A 23,782-nucleotide genomic window follows, 5' to 3' on the forward strand; every position below is an offset into this window, starting at 1 on the left:
TAAATCCATAAACATCAGTAAAGGAACAATGTTGTTCACATCCTTATTTCAGTGAGTGGCGAAGCTCTTTAAGGAGCTGAGGTTTCACGAAACTCAAGGTGTCCCCCAGAGAGACAAGGGGTCTTTGTTTCCTCCAGCATTTTTGGGTTTCCCAGAATATCAGGATGAATGGAGAAGGGTCTGTTTGTACTCACATTGTCAAAGCTTTAGTATTCGAAGTGTTTAGTTAGACCAGTGGCCTTTTGTGGGTAGAGTGTGGGAGTAACACAGTTATAAAATCAAGCCCTGGAGTTCCAGATTAGGTTGATATTCACGAAACCTTGCATTTGGAAAGGCTGAAAACCAAAGGAAGAAAAACAGTTGTTTTGGCAGATGTCAAATGTTGTATTGCCAGTTTTGACAATGACTCTTAATAACACCAGAATGTTTTAGTGAGGATCTGTTGAGCTGATTTCAAAGCGATTCTTCCAGACAGACCCCCAAGATTTAGAATTGGTAAATTGTACTTTGAAAGTGTCTGGTGCGGGTTTCTTAGGGCTTTTTATTTAATTTGTTTATAAATTGAATGCAACAACACATTATAAGCTGAGCTCCAGTCCAGCTCTGGTCTGAAGCAGTGGTTACCATTGATTAGTAAAGGAAGGAGAGGAGGGAGCTCAAGCCTGGCTTGCTTATTACAGTGTGTGAGGTATTGGAACAAGCCGCAAGATAGTCACCGGGAAAATGGAGAAAGTCCTGGTGACTTGGCCTGCCCCCGTCCAGACTGACCAAGCCAAGAATAGTGCCCGAGAAAATGACTCTAGCACATGGAGGCAAGGATTTGTGGAAGAGGTTTATCTCGTGATGACTTCTCTTTCTGTCAGGAAAGAAAACAAATAGCCAGGAATTTAGCTTTCTAAATCCCTTGTTGCTTTTAAAACTACAAGAAGCAGAAACCTGGTTCACACAGTGCCCTAATTGGGTATGCTTTTAGGTTTTAATATAAAACGTACAGCGGAAGAATGAGTGTAACATGATCCTTGCAACAGAAGAAAAGCACATGGAGAGGTCACTTGATAGGAAGATCTGCTGTGAGACTATCACTTAGGGTTACTTCTGCTGGGAACCTACTCATCACAGGAGTCAGTTAAAAGATTTGTGTATGTAATTTTCATTTGGAAAGAGATTCAAAAGTGGTGTGATTCGGAGTGTGGTGAGCGACATGGTTTATGTTTGTATAATACACATGCGTATATACCTTAACAACATTTTTCAGACCATTTGACATATTTATATTATTGGCTATTTTTGCCAATTGTGTGGCCTTAGCTATTTACATCCCATTCCCTGAAGATGATTCTAATTCAACAAATCATAACTTGGTAAGTGTCCTTAGATTCCTGCTTGTCTTGATATGTGATTATCATTTGCCTCCATGTTTAAACTGGTTGAAGTTTATAGCTACGCATGTGATGTTTCCTGGAGTTTTGCAACAATGTCTTTTTTTTTTTGACCTGTATGCTCAAATTTATACTGAATGAAATTGTTTAAAGTCATGAATCTTGTATAAATAGGTGTGCAACTTTTTATGGAAGAGGTTTGTAGCAGATTGTAAAATAACTTTTTTTCTCCATATAGGCTTTTGTTGTCTACCGTTCTTTTCCTGATAATGTTAGCTTTTTTTTTTTTTTTAAATCCAGTGTTATTTGGGAGTGGTGGGTACTTTGGTTAATTTTTCTGGTAAGTAAAAAATTATCATGGATTTTGTATATGAACTATTAATTTTCAGAGAAGTAGAATACTTCCTATGAAATGCCCCAAGATAAAATGATTCTGTGGTTAAATAAATTGGGATACTTCCACATACTTCATTGCCCTCTTAAAGATTTATAGTGCATGTTTGCTCAGTATAAGCTCTGGGAAGGTCTGTAGTTAAAAAACCAGTTTTATTTTGTTTAACTCAGCTAGTCCCTAAAAGTAATTGGTCAAGGATTCTTTAAACATTTTTTTGGCAGAACACATTACAGAACCAGCATTTCATGGAACTTCCTTTGGGAAAGGTTGATACAATTAAAAAAAAAAAAGTCACTGAAGTGCACTAGAGTGGGACTAGGAGCTTGTCCCATTCAGCTGTCAACTAGCTGTATTTTGGGGCATTCCCATGCCCTTTCTGCGTTGCCATTCACCCACTTGTCAATCAAGAGGATTGGATGAGAAGATAACTAGGATTGTTTTTACTTCTGACGTTCTGTAATCGTTCCTTGATGATTCAGAAGCCATGTCAGTATTTTTCTGGAGCTGCAGTTTCCTTGCCTGGATCAATCCTTTATAGGAGGCCAGGCAAACAGACTGAAGGAAAAGGGGGCCAGTGCTGGATAACAGGACACTCTCTCCATTGTTTTGCTTTCTCCTCTTTTAGCTAGTTCCATCTGTTTTGGTTTCTCATGGTGAAGCTGTCTTATTTAATAAATAGGGCTGGATGTTCCTAACTGAGTGTTGTGAAGGCAGAACTAGGGTGGGGAATGCTCTGCTGAGTTCTTAAGATATTGAAATTATGCTCTTTTTTTAAAAATTAAAGTTTATTGGGGTGACAATTGTTAGTAAAGTTACATAGATTTTAGGTGGACACTTCTGTATTGCATCATCTATAAATCACATTGTGTGTTCACCACCCAGAGTCAGTTCTTCTTCCATGACCATATATTTGGTCCCCTTTACCCTCATCTACCATTTCACTGATATGTGGTATGTAAACCAAAAACAACATAAGAACAAGACAAACAAATGAGAAACAAAAACTCATAGACACAGATAATAGTTTTGTGGTTATCAGAGGGTAAGAGGGGAGGAGGGTGGTAGATGAGGGTGGGAAATTATGCTCTTGATGTTAGCCTGAATGGTTTACCTACATGATTTCATGTTACATATAAAATGTGTGGCATATTTCAGATGTAGCGGCATATTTCAGATGAAGAGATGTCTGTTCATCTTTGGGGTTTTCTGGTCTGATTTCTAGGTAATTACAAAAAAATTGGACATTGCTACTGAAAATGCACTGGTAAACGGGAGTTGGCTATACATACAAACACTTGCTGTTAGTACATACTTATACTATGCTAGAGATGATTTGTGTAACTTTGGATGTTTTAAATAGCTTCTGCTTTGGTTGTAGACAAGTGACATTGGATGATCATTTTAAAGGAGAAGCAGAAGTAGTGAAAAGCCCTCATCAATGGGGATAGATCATCATAGTCTAGGCCACAGATGGTGTCAGCCTTGTTACCAAATTTAACAACGTGGATGGTGACCCAGTTTGTTGTTTTTTGTGGCTCAAGAGAACATGATTAAACAAACTTAGAAAATAAATACCTTTCAGAAAGGCAGGTTAATTCTAATCAATGGAACAATTACTATAGCTGCATGTATAGCCAATTAATATTCGGATTTTTTCCCAGTGAAATTAGGGACACTGATATAAGTTGTCTGATCATTTGGCTTTCTCTGCTATAAGGTTGGGGATAAAATACAGGAGATGGATACATCTTCTTCCTCTTGGCAGCTCCCTCCCTACTGTATCCTTTCTTGACAATTCCTAAATAGTGGTCTGTCTTTTGGGAAAGGGGGCAGGGTGTTATTTTGGCAGGCCTTTCTAAAAATCAACATGTATTCCTTTGACCTCTTAGTATTCTGAAACTCGTAGCATTCGAGTTTGTCTTGTGTTCATCCGGATGGTCACATGGCCAGATGAGTTTATTCTCTGCCTGACTCTTTAAATACTTCCTTTCCCACTGTGGGAAGGGAAGAGCTTTGTGGATTTTCCCCCTGACTCTTAGCAAAGTCCCATGCCATGTCAGTCCTCCCACCAGGGAGCTGGGTTTTTTTATACATTTGACCCAATTTGTACCCAAGTGATTGCTCTATTTTTGGGATCTGTTTAGAGGCAGCTGAACGAGGCTTATTTTTCATCTGTAGTAAATACCTTTCAGTTAATGTGAATGGCAAAACAAAGGGCAGAGACTGATATGGGTTGCAAAGCTGTACGAATCTGTGAGCTCATGATTTTCTTTGCTTCATAGCTCTGTGGGAAATATGTACATCGAGCTCGTAGTGTAAGATTCAGGGCCAGCTTTGTGGAAGATGTTTCTGCCTGTTACGGGTTGTTTGTAGTGAAATTACTACTTTTCTTGGATGAGAAACTGGCCATCCCCATTGCTCCAATGCATGTTTGGTCTGGGTTGTGTGTAACTCAGCCAGCTTTGGGAATTTAGAAACTACCTTGGGGGCAGCATGTTTTCCCAGGGTTAGATTTAAAAAAAAAAATTATAAACAATCTCAAGTTTCTATGCAGCTTACATTTGTGGACTTGCAGGGACTAGTGGAGGCTGCAGCCATGGCAACGGTGCAACTCAGTTCCCACAGTAACATTCCTCTTAGTTCAGTCAGTAGCAGTATTTCCTCAGTTCCACTTATTGAAAACGTATATCATTTACTTAATTTTCTTCTTAGCAGGAGGGTGCGGGAGAGCTCGTTTTTATGGAGTGTCAGAGTGGAGCTGATTACAATATTGTACTTCATTGTGTTGAAAAACGCTTTATTTTGCTTCCCAAACTTGAGTCTCATAAGCAAACTGACGTGGTTGAACAGTTTTCAGTCTATGCAACCTGTTCCTGGGGCTCCCCACACCCCCAGGCTGCTGCCTGCTTCTCTGTAGTACTGAACTGCCTTCGATTGGAACTCCAAAGTAGGGGTGCTCATCTGCCGCTTCAGACCTTCCTGGAGGCCAGCTAATGACTGCACCCACACAGGGCAAGGCCCACGGCCCATATCAGGCAAAGAGCCTTGCTCCTACCAAGTGCTCAGCAAAGGCTTCTTAAACTCAACGAGAAGTTTCACTAAGTCAGTCTCTGACCCCTTTGCTGCCCCTTTCTCATCTTGCTGTGGCCAGTGTGTGTTTTCAGCCTGGTGACATTTTGCCTCTACAGCACCCCTCATGTCTTCCCTTTCTTCTGTGTTCACACCACTGTTGGATGACTTTTGCTGGGTAAGTGAAATTGAGGCTTCAGTGGCTGCTCACCAAGGAAAGGCCAGATTCCTGGGGCCAGTTCCTCCTGGGTCTGTGTGGCCTTTTTTGGTTTATCCTCCGTTCCTCTCCTTTACAGCCCCACCCATGCATCCACCGTAAGTTCCTAAACACCCCTCCTGATTTTTCTTCCACGACTTTTTCCATCTGAAATACCTCTTCTGTCATACCACCCTTTCTTCACCTGGCACCGTCCTCATAGCTGCTCAGGAAAAAATAATCCCAAATTGTGTGTCTCCCATGAGGCCTTCTCTGATCCTGGTCTGAAGTAACACTCTTACCTGAACCTCTCTCATGGCACTTCACATATAAAATGCCCTCTTTTTTAGTTATTTATATGCATATCTTTCTGTTATCAAGTGTCCTCAGAATACAATTCATAGTGACTCATTTTCAATCCCCAACAATGCCTGGCCTGGTGGTGCGTAGTAGATGTTCAGTAAATATGTATGGTTGATGACCGCCAAATGAATGGCTCTCTCAGGAGAAGCACTGCCCATTCTTTCCCCTGAGCCATGTTCAGGCTTTTCTTGGGTAGCTGGGCCCTCTGTGGATTCCTTGGAGGTCCTTGTCTGGAGGTGGGTGGGAGGTGACAAGCATTTATCCCTGAAAAGCTTAGGGTCTTGTGACCCTTCTCGTGTACCTCTGGATGCACAAGCCCTCGGACTATGCAGTGTCAGAGCTGAGCCGTCTAGCACATTTTGTGCTCTGGCACCAGGGCTCAGAGTAGCAGAGTGCAGGGGCATCTTTGGGAAGCAGTGCTGGCTGTGGACAATTGTCAGTGGGATCAGATGTTGCACAATGGCCAGGAATGCTGTGGGTCAGTCTACTTGGATTACATTCTGTCCTCCATGGCTGAGATCCCAGTGTACAGTGTCTCCTGGGCTCAAAAAGTGATTTCATTGGATCTGCATGGTCACCTAGTTCAACATCTCACTGGTTTTGCACATAGGGAGTGGTGCGCATTGTAATACTGGAAACAGTTTCATTACCTTGTTCATTGGGCTTAGCCTATAAGGTGTGTGTTAGTTCTGTACCTCATCTGCACCATGTCTTTTTTTTTTTTTAAAGATTTTTATTGAAATATAGCTAACATACAATATATTAGTTTTAGGTGTACACAATAGTTATTCAACATTTATATAGCTACAGTGATCACCATGATAAGTCCAGCAACCATCTGACACTACCACGTTATCACAATATTATTGACTGTATTCCCTATGCTGTATGTTACATCCCTGTGACTTATTTATTTTATGCTTGGAGATTTGAACCTCTTATTCCCCTTCCTTTTCCCCCCCTCCACTTTAAAAAATTTTCAGTTACACTTGAAATTCAGTATTATTTTGTGTTAATTTAAGGTGTACAGCATAGTGGTGAGACATTCATAAAATTTAAGAAGTGATGCCCCTGACTAGTCTAGTACCCACCTGGCACCATACGTAGTTATTAGCACATTATTGACTATATTCCCTAAGCTGTACTTTACATTCCCCGTGACTATTTTGTAACTACTGATTGGTACTTAATCCCTTCAGCTTTTTCACCTTGGCTCCCAATCCCCCTCCCATCTATCACCCCAGTAAATCTAGTACCCATCTGACACCACACATAGTTTTTACAATATTATTGAGTATGTTTCTTATACTACACCCTACAACCCCATGACTACTTTGTAGCAACCAATTTGTACTTCCTAATCCCTTTGTCCCCCCACCCTCCTCCCATCTGGCAACCATCAAAATGTTCCCTGTATTTATGAGTTGGTTTCCCTTTGTTTATTTTGTTCTTTAGATTTCATATATAAGCTAAATCACAATGCATCTGTCTTTCTCTGTCTGACACTCCACTCAGCACAGTACCCTCCAGGTCCATCCATGCTGCTGCAGATGGCAAGAACCCATTCCCTTCCCTGGCCGAGCAATATTCCGTTGTATATATGTACCACCTCCTCTTTATCCATTCATCCATTCATGGGCACCCAGGCTGCCTCCATATCTTGGCCATTGTAAACAATGCTGCAGTGAACATATGGATACACATGTCCCCTCTAAGTAGTGTTTTAGGTTTCTTTGCATAAATACCCAGAAGTGGGATTACTGGGTCCTTCTTTGTCTCGTGTTATAGCCTTTGTTTCAAAGTCTATTTTGTTTGGTATAAGAATTGCTTGCCTAGCTTTTTTTTTGTTTAATTCCATTTTCATGAAATATCTTTTCCCTGTCCCTTAACTTTCACTCTGTGTGTGCCTTTTGATCTGAAGTGAGTCTCTTATAAGCAGCATTTGTAAGGGTCTTGTTTTCTTACCATTCATCCACCCTATCTTTTTTTTTTTTATTAGTTTCAGGTGTACAAAACAATGTAATAGACATTTACACCCCTCGCAAATTAATAACCCCTCCTCCCCCAAACTCCTACCCCTCTGACATTGTATAAAGCTGTTACAATTCCATTGACTCTGTTCTCTACGCTGTACTCCACATCCTATATTTGCACTGCATATATATTAAATTATAGTTGACATTCAGTATTATTCAGCTTCAGCTTCAGGTGTACACCGGAGTGGTCGGGCATCTACACCGTCCATGAAGTGGTCTCCCTAAAAAGACAAGTGCCTGTCTGGTACCCTATAAAATCTTTACAGCATTACTGATTATATCCCCCAAACTGTGTTTCGTATCCCCGTGGCAATCTTGTCAGCCACCCTATCTTTTGATTGAGGCATTTAATCCATTTACATTTAAAGTAATTGTTGATAGATATGTAGTTATTGCTATTTTATTATTCACATTTTTGTTCTTTTTTTCTTCTTCTTAAAGAAGTCCCTTTACCATTTGTTGTAATACTGGTCTGGTGTTGATGAACTCCTCTAGCTTTTTATTGTCTGGGAAGCTCTTTTTCTGTCCTTTGAGTCTAAATGATAGCTTTTCTGGGTAGAGTAATCTTGGTGGTAGGTCCTTGTTTTTCATCACTTTCAATATTTCTTGCCAATCCCTTCTGGCCTGCAATGTTTCTGTTAAGAAATCAGCTGACAGTCTTAATGGAGCTCCTTTATAGGTAACTAATTGCTTTTCTCTTGCTGCTTTTAAGATTCTGTCTTTGTCTTTAACCTTTGGCATTTGAATTATGATGTGTCTTGGTGTGGGCCTGTTTGGATTTATCTTGTTTGGGACTCTCTGTGCTTAGTGGGCTTGTATATTTATTTTCTTTGCTAGGTTAGAAAAGTTCTCTGTCTGTTTCTTCAAGTAGCATTTCAATTCCTTTCTCTCTTCTCCTTCTGGTACCCCAATGATGCGAATGATGTTGTCCTAGAGGCCCCTTAAATGCTCCTCATTTTTTTGGATTCTTTTTTCTTTATGCTGTCCTGATTGGGTGTTTTCTGCTGCCTTATCTTCTACAGCACTGATTGGATCCTCTGCTGCATGGAATCTATTGTTGATTCTCTGTAACGTACTGTACATTTCAGTTATTGTATTCTTTATTTCTGACTGATTCTTTTTTAAAATTTTTTCTATCTCTGTTTTTATGTTTCTTATCTCTTTGTTGAAGTTCTCCCTGAGATCATTGAGCATCTTTATAACCAGTGTTTGGAACTCTGCATCTGGTAGATTGCTTGTCTCCATTTTGTTTAGTTCTTTTTCTGGAGCTTTGTTCTGTTTTTTCATTTGGGACATGTTTCTTTGTCTCCCCATTTTGGCTGCCTCCCTGTGTTTGTTTCTATGTATTAGGTAGGGCTTCTAAGTCTCCCGGTCTTTGTAGAGTGGCCTTATGTAGTAGGTGTGCTGTGGGGCTCAGTGGTGCAATCTCCCTGGTCACCTGAGCTGTGCACTTCAGGTATGTCCCTTGTGTGGGTTATGTGCCCTCCTGTTATAGTTGAGTGTTGGTTTCTGCTTGCATGTCAGTTGGCGAGATTGATCTTCAGGCTGATTGGCTATGAGGACGAGATGTAACTACAGTGGAGGAGCTGTGGTGCAGGGCTGACCACATGGAGTGGGTTGTGTCTTAGAGGACTCTGGTGCCTGCACATTGTGTCCCCTGGGTGTGTTGTCCTCATTGGTGCCTGGGTGATGCTTCAGCTGTGTCCGAAAGAGTCACCTGGGCATGCCAGCCCTGGGACCTCCTGGGAGGAAAACATCTGCAGGCCAAGTTCAGCCGAAGCCTGTGCCCTGCCTGGGGCTGCCTGGCATAAGCCACAAAGCAATCCACAGATGGCCACCCCCCATGCTGGCTTGGAGATGCTTCAGAGGCCAAGCTGTGAACTGAAGCTGGCTGTCACTAGTGCCTTTGTGAACCTCTGAGAGATTTTAGGAATGCACATAGCATGAGCCAAGACAGGCAGTTTGTTCAGAAAAACCACTGGAAGTGGTTTGGGTATGCCCGAAAGTTGGTGGGGCAGGGTCTGAGGGAAATACCAGGGTGGGGTGCATGAACGGTATTAGCCAGGTTGATGGAGACTCAGATATAGTGGCTACCTACATCTGCATGCCTGGAGGGGGAGGGCTCTTTGTAGAAACAATGGCTTTAGGTGGCTTCTCCATTCAGGAGAAAGCTGCCCCTCCAGCCATTCTCCTGAATCCAGACAATTCAGTTCCTCTCTCTATGTCCCTGGTGCCTTTCAAGCTGCTGCCCTAGTGCTGGAGCTCAAAGTAAATGAGTCCATCAGCAAGTGAGTATGTGCATGGGCCCTTTAAGAACAGTGCCTGGGACTGCAGCCACCCTCTGTCTCACCCAGCCACAATCTGTGCTGTTTTTCACAGCCAGAAGTTATGGGGACTTCTCTCCCTGGCACTGGTACCCTGGGCTGTGGAGCCTGATGTGGGGCTAGGACCCCCACATTCCTCTGGCAGGGACCTCTGCAGCTGAACTATACATCCTGATTTTTAATGGTTATATGCAGGTGTGGGACCAGCCTCTTCCATGTCTCTGCCCCTCCTATCAGTCTTGAGGTGGCTTCTTCTGTATGTCCTTATTTGTAGGGCTTCGGTTCAGCTAGACTTCAGGTGATTCTCAATGATGGTTGTTCTGTAGTTTAGTTGTAGTTTTGATGTGGTTGTGAAAGGAGGTAAGCACAGCATTTAACTACTCTGCCATCTTGTACACCATGTCTTTGCCCTGCTGTCTTTCTGTTGGAGTTGCGTGCTCTGCTTTCTGCATGCTGAGCTCTGTTCTACTAGGACAGCTCATATGCTGCCTCAATCAGCCTTCTCTGATCCCTGTCCCCTTCCCGCCTCCCACCCCACCTGCTAAATGTAAGTACTTGCTTTTTCTCTGCACTCCATTAAGCGTGGTGAACCCTCCTCTTTCCAGATATTAGTCCCTTTCTGCCTGATTTTATAACTTCCGTGGGAAGTGACTTGGTGTGCAGTGGTTCTGCACATGGGCTTTGGCTCTTTGGCTGAATAGCTAAGTGACTTTGGATGAAACTAGCATATGACTTCCTAGAGGCTGAGGCAGGAGACTGATTTCGTCTCTTTAACATTGTGACTGGTGTACAGTAGGCACACCAGGAAATGCATGTGGAATAAGTGAATGTATAAATTAATGACCATACAAGAGCTCCACAGTATGTCCTTATAGAGCAGTAGTTAATTTTCAACAATTGGCTAATGATTAATGTTTGCCTAAGAGACTGACTTTCGTTGACCAATATTAACGAGAATCCCAGGAAACACCTGTCAGAGTTTGCCTTTAATTTCAGGACTGTATCTTTCTCGGTAGATTTAACTCTTTACATGTGAAATAGGAGAGAAGAAAGACAGTATTTGATGCTTTTGGTATCCCTCAGTCATAAGCTGACTTCTGTGTCCAGTGTTGTACGCAAGACAGTGGTGAGTGACTGCACGTGGGTGGATGTGTGAGTGTCACATTTCATGTAAGGACTGGTGGAGGGAGAGCAGCAAAATGACCAGAGGAGATGGATTTGTGCAATGGCACTTGACCCAGAGCTAGTTTCCTAATCATGAAATGTGAACCAGTTTATGTGCTACTCGGATAATCGTACCTCTTTTGTAGTCTTACCTCGGTTTGATCAAAGTAGCTTGATCTTTAATTGAACAGACTTCGATCGAGTATTGACAGTGTTTCAACTTTTACAGAATTCAGGTTTGCTACTATTCACATTCCTTAAGAAGAATTCCCAAAGGGTCCTCACTCTTTTGTTTGTTAAAAAGCAAATCTCAGTTTTATCATCATGTCTTACACACTGGAACTTCCCTGATCAGACCCTTTAAAAAAATAAGCCTATCTTAAAGTGAAGATATTTGGATATATTGCGGTATTAGCCAGAACTCATTGGATTACAGGTTTCAGAAACACAACTCAAATTGGCTTAGTTGAAAAAAAAGTATATGCGTGTGTAATTTATTAGCTCAGCTAATGAAAAGTCCAAGGGGTAGAAATATTATCAGACATAGCTGGAAATGGCGCTTACAGAGGGCCTCAGGACCCCACCGGACACCCAGGTCTCAGTGGCAGAGTTCCACTGGCCTTCAGCAGGAACGCCTCACACACCGTGGAGGGTCTGTGGGGGAGATGCATTCCTTTCTTAACCTCAGCTCATGTTCCATATTTAAAAAATAACCGTGAGAAATGAGAGACCCCTGTAGAAGATTTGTTGGTAGTTTACTGTTTTAACCTTCCCAGTTGGTATTTGTTTCATTTTTTTTTTACTGTCTGCAAAATGTGAGAAGCACCTGATACAGAGGGGATCATTTGCCTAGCAGTAGAGACATTTAACTCGTATGTGGTAGGGGAGACTCCAGAACAGACCCCAGCAGCTCCTCACCAAAGGAAGTCCCTAAATAAATTGAAGAGACTCTGGAATCCTGGTGGTTAAACTGTGGGGAAGGACTGCATAGGGTGTTACTTTTGCATGGATGGTGCTCAGAGGGGAGGGATGTTGGTGGGTGTCCCTGTCCTGTGGGGTGTGGGCAGAGGGTTGGCAGGTCGTCCAGGAATAGATGTTAACATTCCTACCTCTGCCTTCTACCATACTCAGATTCCTGGGGCTCTCTGCCCTCAGTAGGGTAGGAAGTGTTGCCTAAGTCCTCTTCTGTCCGTATGATTGAAATCAAGAAAGTGGCAGAAGGTGTCTTCTCTTTTTAATTGAAATGAGATTGGTATTCATACAGTTGGGGTTCTTGCAGGGAGTAAGGCTGGGCAGGCAAAGCTGGCAGTGGGAGGTGGGCAGGAGGACACAGTGAGAACAACTGAAGATGGGGAGGAAGGAGGAACTAACTGCCTGAGGGGATCAGTTTGGTCTGTTTGTTTGCGTGTGTGTGTGTGTGTGTGTGTGTGTGTGTGTGTAAGAGCCTTGGAAGTGAGGGTGGGTGGATGGTTGGATGGATGTTTTTGACACATACCTTATAGGATGAATTCTTCCTCTAGTGATTTTAACTAAACAAGGCTCCAGACACTGCCCAGGCTGGGAAAAGTGACTTTCTTTTCCAGAACCTCAATGCAGTTATTTCTGCTAATTTTTTTTTCTTCCTTTCTACTGGCTGAGTGGTAATTTTAGAATTCACAGGACATCTGTTGAAATTATTGAATGAATGAATGAACGAGAGGTCAGGTTGGAGGGAATTGGGGGGCTGACCTGAGGGAGGGAAGGCAGGCTGCAGACTGTTCAGGGAAAATGTGGGTGGCAGTTGGCTTCAGCCTGGGAAGAAGGCAGGCGGTCTCCTTGGTCAGCTGTGCCTGGGGACTCGAAGCAGGCTGGGTGAGGGACTCACGCCGTTCCTTGCCTGTCATCTTCTGAAGGGCCCACATTGCCTCCTTTTCCTGTGTCCATGGGGAAGCCGAGCACTGTGTAGACTCCCAGATATTTTTGTAGAGCTTTAAGCTTGTTTATAAGAAAGGAAGTCCAGGCACCATTATTCCACAAATATTTATTGAGACCTGCTATGCAGAGCACGCCGGGCTCCTGTGTCCCTGACTTCCAGCTAGTGCTGCTACGGCTCGTGGGGCACAGCTGCCCTTTCATTAAGGAAAACCCACACATGGGGTCAGAGACAGCCTTCTTTGTTTTCCATATTTTGCATTCTTATAATAAATCATTATCCAAAATTTACACAAGTGCCACACGAATACATTCTTGTAAACAATTAAAACAATCCAGATAAAGTGACAATCCCCTTTTACTTAGCCGGCTCATATGGTCCCTTCAGAATTGTTTTTCACTGTGTGTGTGTGTGTGTGTGTGTGTGTGTGTGTGTGTGTGTGTATGTATGTGTGTACATCTGTGCATTTTGAAACATATAGCTATGCAGTGTGGGTATTTTCAATTTGACACAAGTGAGAACATAATGCATGTATTATATAGTCTCCTTTTCCCCACTTAATGTGTCTTCCAGATCTTTCCGTATCTCTATGTAGCGATCTAACAACTTCTTAGTGGCTGTAAAATTTTGCACGTGTGAATGGACCATGGTTTAATCTTTTTCTGATGAGCATTTAGGTTAGTTCCTAAAGTTTTCCTATTTCAAACAATGCTACATCGAATACCCTTGTATGTGTTTCTCTGTGCATACAAGGAAACACTTTCTTCTGGGATAAGCACTTAGAAGTAAACTCTCTGGGCAGGAGGATAGTGCAGTTTTCATTTCCGTACGCACTGCTCTTCACGAAGCCCGTGTGGACTTAGGCTCTCCTCCCCACATCTCCTTGAGATCACCATCATTTAACTCTAATGAACGACTCGTTTGCTCTTTTTTTTTTTTTAAACTTTTATTCATTTTAAGTGTGCTTTTCCAGGACCCATAATCTCCAAGTCAAGTAGTTGTTTCAATCTAGTTGTGGAAGGCTCAGCTCACAGTGGCCCATGCGGGGATCGCACCGGCGACCTTGTTGTGAAGAGCACGTGCTCTAACTGAGCTAACCAGCTGCCCCTCATTTGCTCTTTATGTTAGGTTATGGGAAAGGACATCTTGAGGGTAGGTACGGCCCCTCTCTTGGGGGTTTGGTAGGCATCTGGAGCATCTGGTTAGAGCAGAAGGTCCACGAACCCTGAGCACTGAGTTTGTAATCTCAAGCTTTGTAATCTTGAACCATAGACCCAGATGAAAGACACCGAAGATGATTATTCTATCCCTGGCTTTGAGTGCCACCCACTTGGGTACTGTTATTCTTTCAAAGTGAAACATTCATTCTTGGTAGCTAGTAGGTAAATAAGTTCCAGTTACAAAAAAAATTGACTCTTAGTTTTGGAGTGGTTGCTTGCTACAATCTTGCTAGTTCCAAGATGAGTACTGCCTTTATGTTTCTTCTAGTCGGGGAAGAAAAATATCTTGTCTGGTATGTTTCTGCTGTTCTTTGGTAATTATTTTATTTTCATACACAGTAAAATCTCGCTATTATTATAGTATTTATTTTCGGGTTTCCTACTTCCAAAAGGTGGCTTAGAAATGGAAGTTGATGAAAGATGGGGCACTTGGGAATCAAAGCAAAGTAGGTGCTCTAGGTGAATGGATGGCTAACACTTGGGCACTGAATAGGAGGTTAGGTTTTCCAGCAGTGGCCGCAAAAGGGAGCATATCCTAACTTACATGATTTTTATGCTCTCAACAATGGGAAGCAGCTGCCTTCATTCAAAAACTCACTTTGCAGGAACCAAATTCAAGAAGGAATCTACAGCGTGGGTCCTTGTACGAAGTACAGTGTTGGGGCACGGTGAGCCCAGTCTTTGCTGTGCTTTTGTTAAAGCTGGAAATGCCCTGCAAGCAGATGGTCCCTGGATCCATGGTTTCTATAGGGTTAGGGCACAACGTTACACTGAGGCACAATGAAGGCACTTCTCTGTAAGAGCTTCGTGTTTTAATTCTATAACTTCTATGTTATAACTTATAATAGTATAGGACTAAAGCTGGGAAGACTAAAAAATTATTGAACACGGCTATCACTGAATCATACATAAAGTAATTTTTTAAGTGTGTGTTTGTAAAATAAAGTCCATTAAACACATTCGCTTACTGTCCTTACTTGGTTTAAATCATAATGCAAAAGGATAGTGTGAATTAATTACAAAGAACCCCTTCAAAAACCCTCATTTTTGAAGATAGGTGGTTTTATTATTTTATTCTAATGTAAACTAAGGAAGTAAGCAATCTTTTGAAAAGAAGACATTCTTGAATGTTCTTCAGTACATAGATTAACAATGAGGTATAATGAAGCTATTTATGTTTAAATGATTGCTTTTAAATTGTACAAAAACAGCTTGAATGGGTAAATGGGTAAAATGCTGCCCTTTTGCACCAGTAATTATCACCTTAGTCCTTTTTTCATGATGATGCAAAAGTGAACTTCTCTTTAGGGTTTCCTGAATTCTGAATTGTTGACATGTAAATCAATGGTGACTATCTAAAGCTCTTTTCGGAATATTTATCTAATGGGGGTGAAACTAAAACATCTCAAGTTCTAAATTAGAATGTGGGAAAGAGGCAACAACCTGCAGCAATTTGGTAAAAGAGAGGTGTTAAACCTTTTCCTAGAAAGCCATGTGGGGTGGAGCTAGTATGGTAAGGTTAGAGGAAGCTTTGGTAGATTTTAGGTTGGTCAACTGAAGGAGCTAAGTGATATCATTAGAGCCTGCTGGGGCCGTAGTAGGCTGATGGTCTGTTCTGATTTACTCTGAATGGTGTCGAATGGGACTCAGGCCCAGTGAGCTGTGACCTTCAGATGGACATGTTCCTTTTTCAGATCCTGCAGGTGACTTGCCCAGGGTCATATAGCGAGAGAGGAGCCAAATGGGGACTTAGGCTTCTGTCTCCCAGTCTGTTTTCTTTCCATTCACTCCAGTCATAGCTGTGAATCTGGGTTGAAGCGAGGTACTTCCCATATGGCCGGGGCAGGGCTGAGAATACCAGGGACAGTCATGATCTAGAAAATCAGATGACCAAATAATGATTTTCAAAGCTGGGTATTTAGTCGGCTTTAAATTATCCTCCATTTTTTTTTTTTTTTCCTAAATCTTCCAAAAGATAGTTTTGATCACTCTTCCCTCCTCTGTTGAACTTCACAAATTATTCTCTTACTTTCTTTGTGCATACCAACATACAGAAGTCCTTTGGCCATGGATGGCCTCATTATTTTACAGAAGGAGTCGGGCACTAGCCAGTGGAGGTGTAGGGCAGGAGAGAATCAGCAGAGCTAGTTGACAAATACAGAGGGTCTCTTGTTTTAGTTATCTTGTTTTAGTGTGGTTGGCATACCCTGTCTTTTTGACTGTAACTGGAGGCAGAGATAATTGCCTTTGTTACAAGCTCATGGCTGACATCTACTGAGCTAGGTGGGCTTTGTATATATAATCGCCTTTAATCCTCATTTAATCTTGCCATAAACTCCCGAGGAAGATACTACAACGTCCTCCCTTTTACAGATGAGGAAACAAGGCTGGGAATAGCTAAATTGCTTACACGAGGTTATGAGGCCTGCAATTGGTAGGGCCAGGATTCCCAGCTGGGCTTTCTGATTTAAGAGCCCACACTCCACTACTAGGCAGTGAAGGGAGGTCAAAGGTCATCTGAGCTGAGCAGAGGAAGGCAAGGCCACGGGGCAGAGAGCCCTGAGTGCCTACGGCAGAACCTCAGGTGGGTCTCTGGACAGGCTTTATATTTATGATTTTGGTGAGGTCTTGGGACCTCGGTTTTGGGACTGGAGTAGGAACAGTTTCCATATGTTCTCATCCCACCCCACCCAGAGGCATTTCCAGGCTCTGAGTGGGGGCCATGGCTGGACAGAATCAGGATGAAGGTTTTTAGCAACCTGCAGCCCTCTGCTGACCTTCTGAAACGCCTTCTGCATCATCCAGTTAAAATGGGAATGAGTAGAGGAGTTGAAATTTGTGCATTATGTGGATTTTATTGCGTTTTAATTCCTTGAAAAATGTTGACTTGGGAAGGGAAAGTGCGGGTGCCTTGCTGTGTGGGTCAGAGGTTTGTGCCAAGCACCGGTTGGTGGTTAGGAGTAAACAGTTGGGGTTATGGGCATGGGCTCAGTCCCCAGCTTTGCCATTCACTGCCTGGCCCTTTTCTGTAAAAGAGGAAATCAAGCAGCTAAAGGGGTTCGCCCAGGCCCCGGCTCCTAGGAAATAAGGAGTCAGTGTGGACTGTCGCTATCACTGTGATCCAGGGTGCCATGTCCTTGAGTCTCAGCATGGTCCTGTGAGGTGGGAATTGCTGTCTTCAGCTTTACAGATAAAGAAACTGAGGCTTGGAAGGCTGACTGGCTACTGACCCAGTGACGGACTGGCAGAATGGGGATTGGATGAGGCGTGGACCCATCCAGCCACATCAGAAAAGTTTCTTGGATGGTTTGCTGGATTAGGGGTTTGCTTTCCAAAGCCTTTTTGTGGAATATGTTTTTGCCAGACTGAGCTATTCCATTCATCCTGCTGAATAGATTAAGATGTTAATAGTCATAGGGTGTTGGGTGGACCTGGTGATGAAGTGACTGAAAGTTATCCTGCTGGTCGTAGAGGACCTGGGCCACACCCCCTCTTCACTTAGACAACAATAAAGGGTTTCTTTCCCTCAGAGCATGGGGCCTGGTTTAATGGTCAGGAACTGATTCTATCGTAGCTGGGAAGACTGAAGCCTGCTTCTATATGAAGGTAAGTTATCCTTGAGGCAGGGAGGAAAAATCCAGAACTCAACACCCTCTCATGAGTGGTGTTTCTGCAGACTACTGTCTCAGGTACCTGGGAATCCCCTTGATAAGCTGTGTCTCATTTCTGTCTGGCCGGGGTGGGAGACTCCTGACAGCCCCTTGATTTAAATATTACTCAGAAGAGGAAAGAAAATAAATGCTAAGGAGCAAAACAGGTGTTAGGGGACGTCTGGCCTGATTGCTGTGTTCTCAGAAAGGAAGATTGGACGGTTCTTAGAATTGGAATAATGACAATAATTACTAGCAGCCATGTGGTGCTTCCTTCATTGTGTCCGATTTCATTCTCGCAAATACCTTGTGAATGCTGCTCACGTTTTATAGAGCAGGTAGCTGAGCTCGGGCTGTTACATGACTCACCCAAGATCAAACAGCCAGGAGCAGGCTGAGTTGGGACACAGACCTTGGGATTCCTGGGCCTCACTGCATCTTCCCTGCCTGTTGTTTGGGTGGGAGACTGAGGCTCACAGATGGGATGTGACTTTCCAAAACTAAGCTCCCTAGAAACCAGTTCATCATAGGTTCTTCTCTGCCATGTGGCCCAGACCTCAGTTTCCTAACCTGTGAGATGGGAATAATGATGGTAATATTTGCCTTCCATTGCTGAGAGGATTAAAAGTGGTTTTGTAAGGGAACTCTCTGTGAACCCCAAGTGCTGTACCGTTAATTTCTGTACACATCTAGTTTCACTTTTTTCCAGGCTTTTTGGGCCTGCCCTGATCTGACTCCCTCCTTCGCTCCCTCCCTCTTTTTCTGCCTGTACTATCCTATTTTTAGGAGAGACTTTGGAGGGAATAGATCTGGATTTGGGTCCCAGGTTTGCTGCTAACTGGCTTTGTGACTGAACAAATGATCTTACCTCCCTTGGCCTTAGTTTCCTCATATGTAAAGTAGGGATAATAATGCTTGTCTCATCTTTAGCATGGAGTCTTTGTGAGGAGTCAATAAAATAATGTGTGAAGCCCCAGTTTACCAAAAGACATCATTTAATTGATCAGGAATGGTTCCAGGGAGAGTCTTACCTCCTAGTGACGTTCTGGGTCCAGCAGCAGCTGAGTGTTGGGGGAACTTCCTCCTGTTTCCCCCATAGGGTGCTATAGGGTTTGTGAAGTCACAGTCACAGGCCTGTTCAATCCCTGTGTTCTCTTATGTGTGTTTGCCTTTCTTGGCCTGCTGATTTTCCCCCCCTTTTCCTTATTGTGGCCCAGTCCATGGGGGTGGGAAGAGGAGCGTGCCCCTTCCCTTTTCTTCAACAGGGGCCCTGTTACTGCTCCCAGCTCAGGGCGTGTGGCATCCGAAAGGGCTGTGTGGGAGCCTGGTCGGGTGGCTCCAAGTGGCACTGCCACAGAGAGGTTTCCTGCTGAGGTTGCTGAGGTGCTGAGGTCAGCATTTTCAGCAGCAGGGAGCCGTGTGTTCATATTCTTCAGAAAGACCTAGCACAGTTTAGGGGTTCTGGGATTGGTATTCCTGACCACACTGTGTTTCAGTGTGGGAGTGCGTACCCCTCAGGGCAGTGAACTATTAGGGCCTGTGTCTTGAGCCATGCGGCCTTAATTTCAAGGGACTGGTTCAGCCCTTCAACCAAGGATTTGAAGTGCTTGTCAGGCTGAAATTTCCAGGCTGAAATTTTAATACCTTTTTCTTGTCTGGTTTTTACAATAAGTCACGTCATAATGACTGGCACCCTCATTTTGCGGGTGAAGCAGTTGAAGCTCAGAGGAGTTAACTGAATGACTCTTTGCTGAGGTGAAAAACCCATAAGATTATAAGTGTGGTCTGTGATCCCACTCTGCACTGTTTAAGCGCTGTGCCTGCAGAGTGTGTGTGTGTGTGTGTGTGTGTGTGTGTGTGTGTGTGTGATGTCATGGAAAGAATGCAGAATGGGTGTCAACTGACCTGGCTTTGTGTTCCTGCTCTCTAACCACACTTCTGTGTGATCCTGCTCTTGATTGGTCATACAGCAGGGAGTAAACAGTCAAATGGGATATGTGTAAAAGTGTTTTATAATCTAGAAAGCAGTATATACATGTAAGGCAGTATCCGTATTTGTCTGCTGAAGAGTGACTTCCGAGGAGAGGACTCAGGTCTCACCTTTCCCTTGGATTCCTTTAGAAAGCAGCTCAAGGCTGAGTCCCAAATCCACTCTTGTGTTCCCATGATGCCGGTGCCACATGTGTCCCCATGAAGAAGAAAAGTCACACCCACCAATACGGCCACAGCACGGATGCTTGGAGTGTTGTGGCGACGCCGAGGTGGGGGTAGAGAAGGACTGAAAAAGCCGGTCAGATCTGAACTACCTTTCCCACCTTCATGATTTTTCAAAGACCAGCCCTTATTTGAAGTCCTGACTGTTCTTGAGCTCCTTGCGATTTGTGGAATTCACAGTGGTTGTGGAATGGAAACTGCAAACGAGTTTGCTTGATAATGGAGAGGCTGGCGACTCAGCCAGCCCTCCAGGTCGGCAAGTGCTACTTCCTGGTTTTAAGTGTGAACAGAGCATAGTTAACATCATATCTTCACTCTCTGCTAAGTCTCTCTGCGATGAAAAATGGATGTAATAAACGTAGTCCCAGCCTGAAACTAGGGAGCCATCCGAGGCTGGAGATGCTGATATATGGGTGTTGCCTCCTTCCCCTGCACGGTGGTGTGTATGTGATGTGCTAAGCTGGGGCAGTGGTGAAATCAGCTGGTGTGTGCTCTGTGTGACTCCTCAGACTAGCCCCCTGGGCTGGAAGCAACCCTGCCATCTAAACCACTGACTTGCTTATGTTGATCTTATGCCATTTTCTTATTTCTAACAAGAGTGTGATGTCTTAAATCTCCACTGCTTCTGGCAGCAGGTGTTAGCTACACGACTGACCCTGTGATGAAGCATCACTCCATCTACAACAGGCACCCTGAGCTTGCTTTAACTGCTCTGACTATTTGCTTAATAAAAGCCTGATGATGTCTCTTTCCATCCTGGGAGCAGAATACTGGAGAGAGAGAGAGAGAGAGAGAGAGAGAGAGAGAGAGAGAGAGAGAGAGAGAACGAGAACTCGTTTTTGGGAGACACTGTGATTGCTTAATGAAAACATCAGAACTTATGCAACCAAAACATAGTGTCCCCTTCAAAGTAGTAGTTGTGGGGGCTGCATGCTCACCCCAGTGATGCTGGAACACTTGTCTTCAGATTGCTTTCAGAGCCAATTCCTACTTTTCATTTTGCTTTGTTTCTGGCTAAGAATGGGGTGATCTGGGGTGATCCAGGTTACTGGCTTTCTTCACCAGTCTTTTCTTAAAGAAAATCTTGGGTATTTGTTAAGAAAATAAAGTCTATCTTCAAAGAACCAAATTTTCTTATCTTTGAGAATCTGGAGAGGAAGGTGTCATGGGCTCTGAAGAAGGTCTTAAACTGGCATTTTGGAAATGTTCTGAGGAATGGCAGTATTATCAGAATTACGTGTCCAGTGTCCAAGCCTACTAGTTTGAAGGGAACAACACTTATTTATATGATTCTTGTGTGTTTATGAAACGAAACAGCCTAACTACTTTGCAGTCACACTTCGGTAAGTCTGCAGTCTCATCTGGTCTGACTCTCTTCTTGTGCCAAGAATTCTTTCATCTAGTCTTTTCTGTTTAGCTGCTGGCCCCAGGAAAATGGTCAAGTGAGATGTTTTACTCCCAGTCGTAGCCTGGTTTTTAAAGGCCTTCCTCATCCCTGCCAAGGCAAATTTTCACGTTACCCCCGAGTCAGGGAACTCAATTGTGGGTTCTGGGGAGTGATGATACATGCCTGACCCTTGCCAAGGCTTGGGGGTCCTTGAAACAGACGTAATTGTACTGTTCACAGCTGTTCGGTGATTTACACAAGTCGACAGAATCACTTCAGGTCCCGGTAGGGCTCCTTGGGCTTGATTTAGAAGAATATGTAAGTTTCTGCATTTCTGTTTTCCTTGCCTTTTAAAAAAGTGCGCTTTTGATACCAGTTAAGTTAGCCATTTTCATCTTAGCTACAGCAATGAGAGCTACACCCTTGCTGTGTATGAAGCTGTGTGAGACAACAAAGCCAGCTTTAAAAATAGTCTTCTTGTTTATAAGTGGAGCATCTTTCACTTAAGTCAGTGTTCTGTAGCTAGGTTCAGACCACAACTGGTCACTGGTAGCGGGCATTGAACCTGGGGACAATAAATAACAGAATTAATTGGTGTCCACTAACTACATGGGATGAAGGCATGTACGTGGTTTAACAGCCTTTTGAGGTATAATTTGCACACCATACAATTCACCATTTTAAATTATACAGTTGAGTGGTTTGTTTTTTTTTTTTTTTTACTGTATTCAGAGTTCTGCCACCATCATCAAAATCAATTCAAGTACATTTTCATCATTCGGAAAGAAACCTCGTACTCATTAGTCATCCTTCCCTGTTTCCTTCCAATCTCCTCCTCACACCCTCAGCTGTAGGTAACCTCAAATTTACTTTCTGTTTCTCTGGGTTTTCCTATTCTGCACATTTTATACCAGTTAAATTATACAGTATGTGACCCATTGTGCCTAGTCTTTCACTTAGCATGATGTTTTCAAGATTCATCTGTGTTGTGGCATGAGTCAGTACTTCCTTTTTATGGCTGAGTAATATTCCATTGTAGTTTGCTTACCCTTTCGTCGACTGCTGGACACTTGGGGTTGTTTCTATTTTTTGGGATATTATGAATGATGTTGCTCTGAACATTCGTCTACAAATTTTTATGTGAACTTAGGTTTTAATTTTCTTGGATGTTATGTACCTGGGAATAGAATTTGCTGGGTCCTATGGTAACCAGCATTTTGAGGAATGCCAAACTTTTCCAAAGCAGCTGTACCGTTTTATATTCCTACTCGCAATGTATGAGGTTTCCAGTTTCTCCATATCCTTGCTAACACTATTGTCTGTCTTTTAGGTTCCAGCCACCCTAGTGGGCGTGGAGTAGTACCATCTCAGGGTAGATTTGCATTTCGTTGATGACTAATGATACCGACCATCTTTTCATGTGCTTATTAGCCATTTATATATATATCCTTTGGAGAAATGTGTATTCAGATCCTTTGCCCGTTTAAAAATTGGGTTATTGTAGCAAATACTTGTTTTTATTATATTTGATCTAGAAGATATAACAATTCCACATAATGGTAAAGTATCAAAATTCAGATAAGAGGTCATGCCGTTATGCAAAAATGGGTGGACTTTAGAAGCCTTTAAGCAGATCTCTCTCCCACTTAGAATGAGCTCATTTTAACAACCTCTGGTTAGTGTTCTTTGTCTGAAAAAGGAATTTCTACTTGTTTGGAATGAAACAAATATATCTAGGGCATACTTTGGTAGGTAGAAACAAAACGGAAAACTCCAGAGTCTTAGTGTTTACTTGACATTTTTCTAATTAGAATCTCATTTAACTGCACATATTCCCAAACTTGCAATTTACAAAAGCTATAAAAATCATACATTAGAGAACATGAATTCTGAAGATGAGTCTTGAGAAGGAAATAAGAGTTTTGTGACCTTTACCTCATAAGACTTACCTGCAACTCAGTGGTGAAGAAGAGCATCACGGAACGGCTATGACGGTGAAATCATCCTGACCGGGGTTTGGATTTTTTCATTGTTTACTAGCAGTGTGACCTTGAACCTTCATTTCCTTATCCAGAAAATCTTTGTTATAAGGGTAAGAAGACTTTTAAATAAAATTCCCAGCACCTAGTATTTGATCATTTACTGGTGACTATTATTAATATGCATGTTTTTTGTTCACTAATTGTGCTTTTATGTGTATACATTCAGGTTCTTAAAATTTGTGAGAATCTAAAAAATATTATCATCTTGTTCAGAAATAGCATGCACTGGTTTTTATTATTGAGTAGTAAGAATTCTTTGTGTATTCTGGATACCAGTCCCTTATCAGATATATGATTTGCACACATTTTCTTCCTATCTGTGGGCTGTCTCTTCATTGTCTTGATGGTGCCATTCGGGCACAAACGTTTTTAATTTTGATGAAGTGACACGTACATTCTTAGAATCTCATAGCTGAAGAAGGCCTTTGAAGT

General features: G+C 42.8%; 1 protein-coding gene across 21 annotated transcripts in view; it reads left to right on the forward strand.

Annotated features, from left to right (window-relative positions):
- Window positions 1-23,782, forward strand: part of CACNA1D (calcium voltage-gated channel subunit alpha1 D) — a 427,288-nt gene that overhangs the window by 125,944 nt on the left and 277,562 nt on the right. For all 21 annotated transcript variants that reach the window (XM_074313103.1, XM_074313111.1, XM_074313112.1 and 18 more), the window contains exon 3: window positions 1,256-1,361. In XM_074313103.1, coding sequence (XP_074169204.1) covers window positions 1,256-1,361 — 106 coding nt within the window. The remainder of the gene's footprint in view (window positions 1-1,255; window positions 1,362-23,782) is intronic.

This window comes from Rhinolophus sinicus, linkage group LG10, assembly GCF_036562045.2.
Source record: "Rhinolophus sinicus isolate RSC01 linkage group LG10, ASM3656204v1, whole genome shotgun sequence".
Taxonomy (NCBI): domain Eukaryota; kingdom Metazoa; phylum Chordata; class Mammalia; order Chiroptera; family Rhinolophidae; genus Rhinolophus; species Rhinolophus sinicus.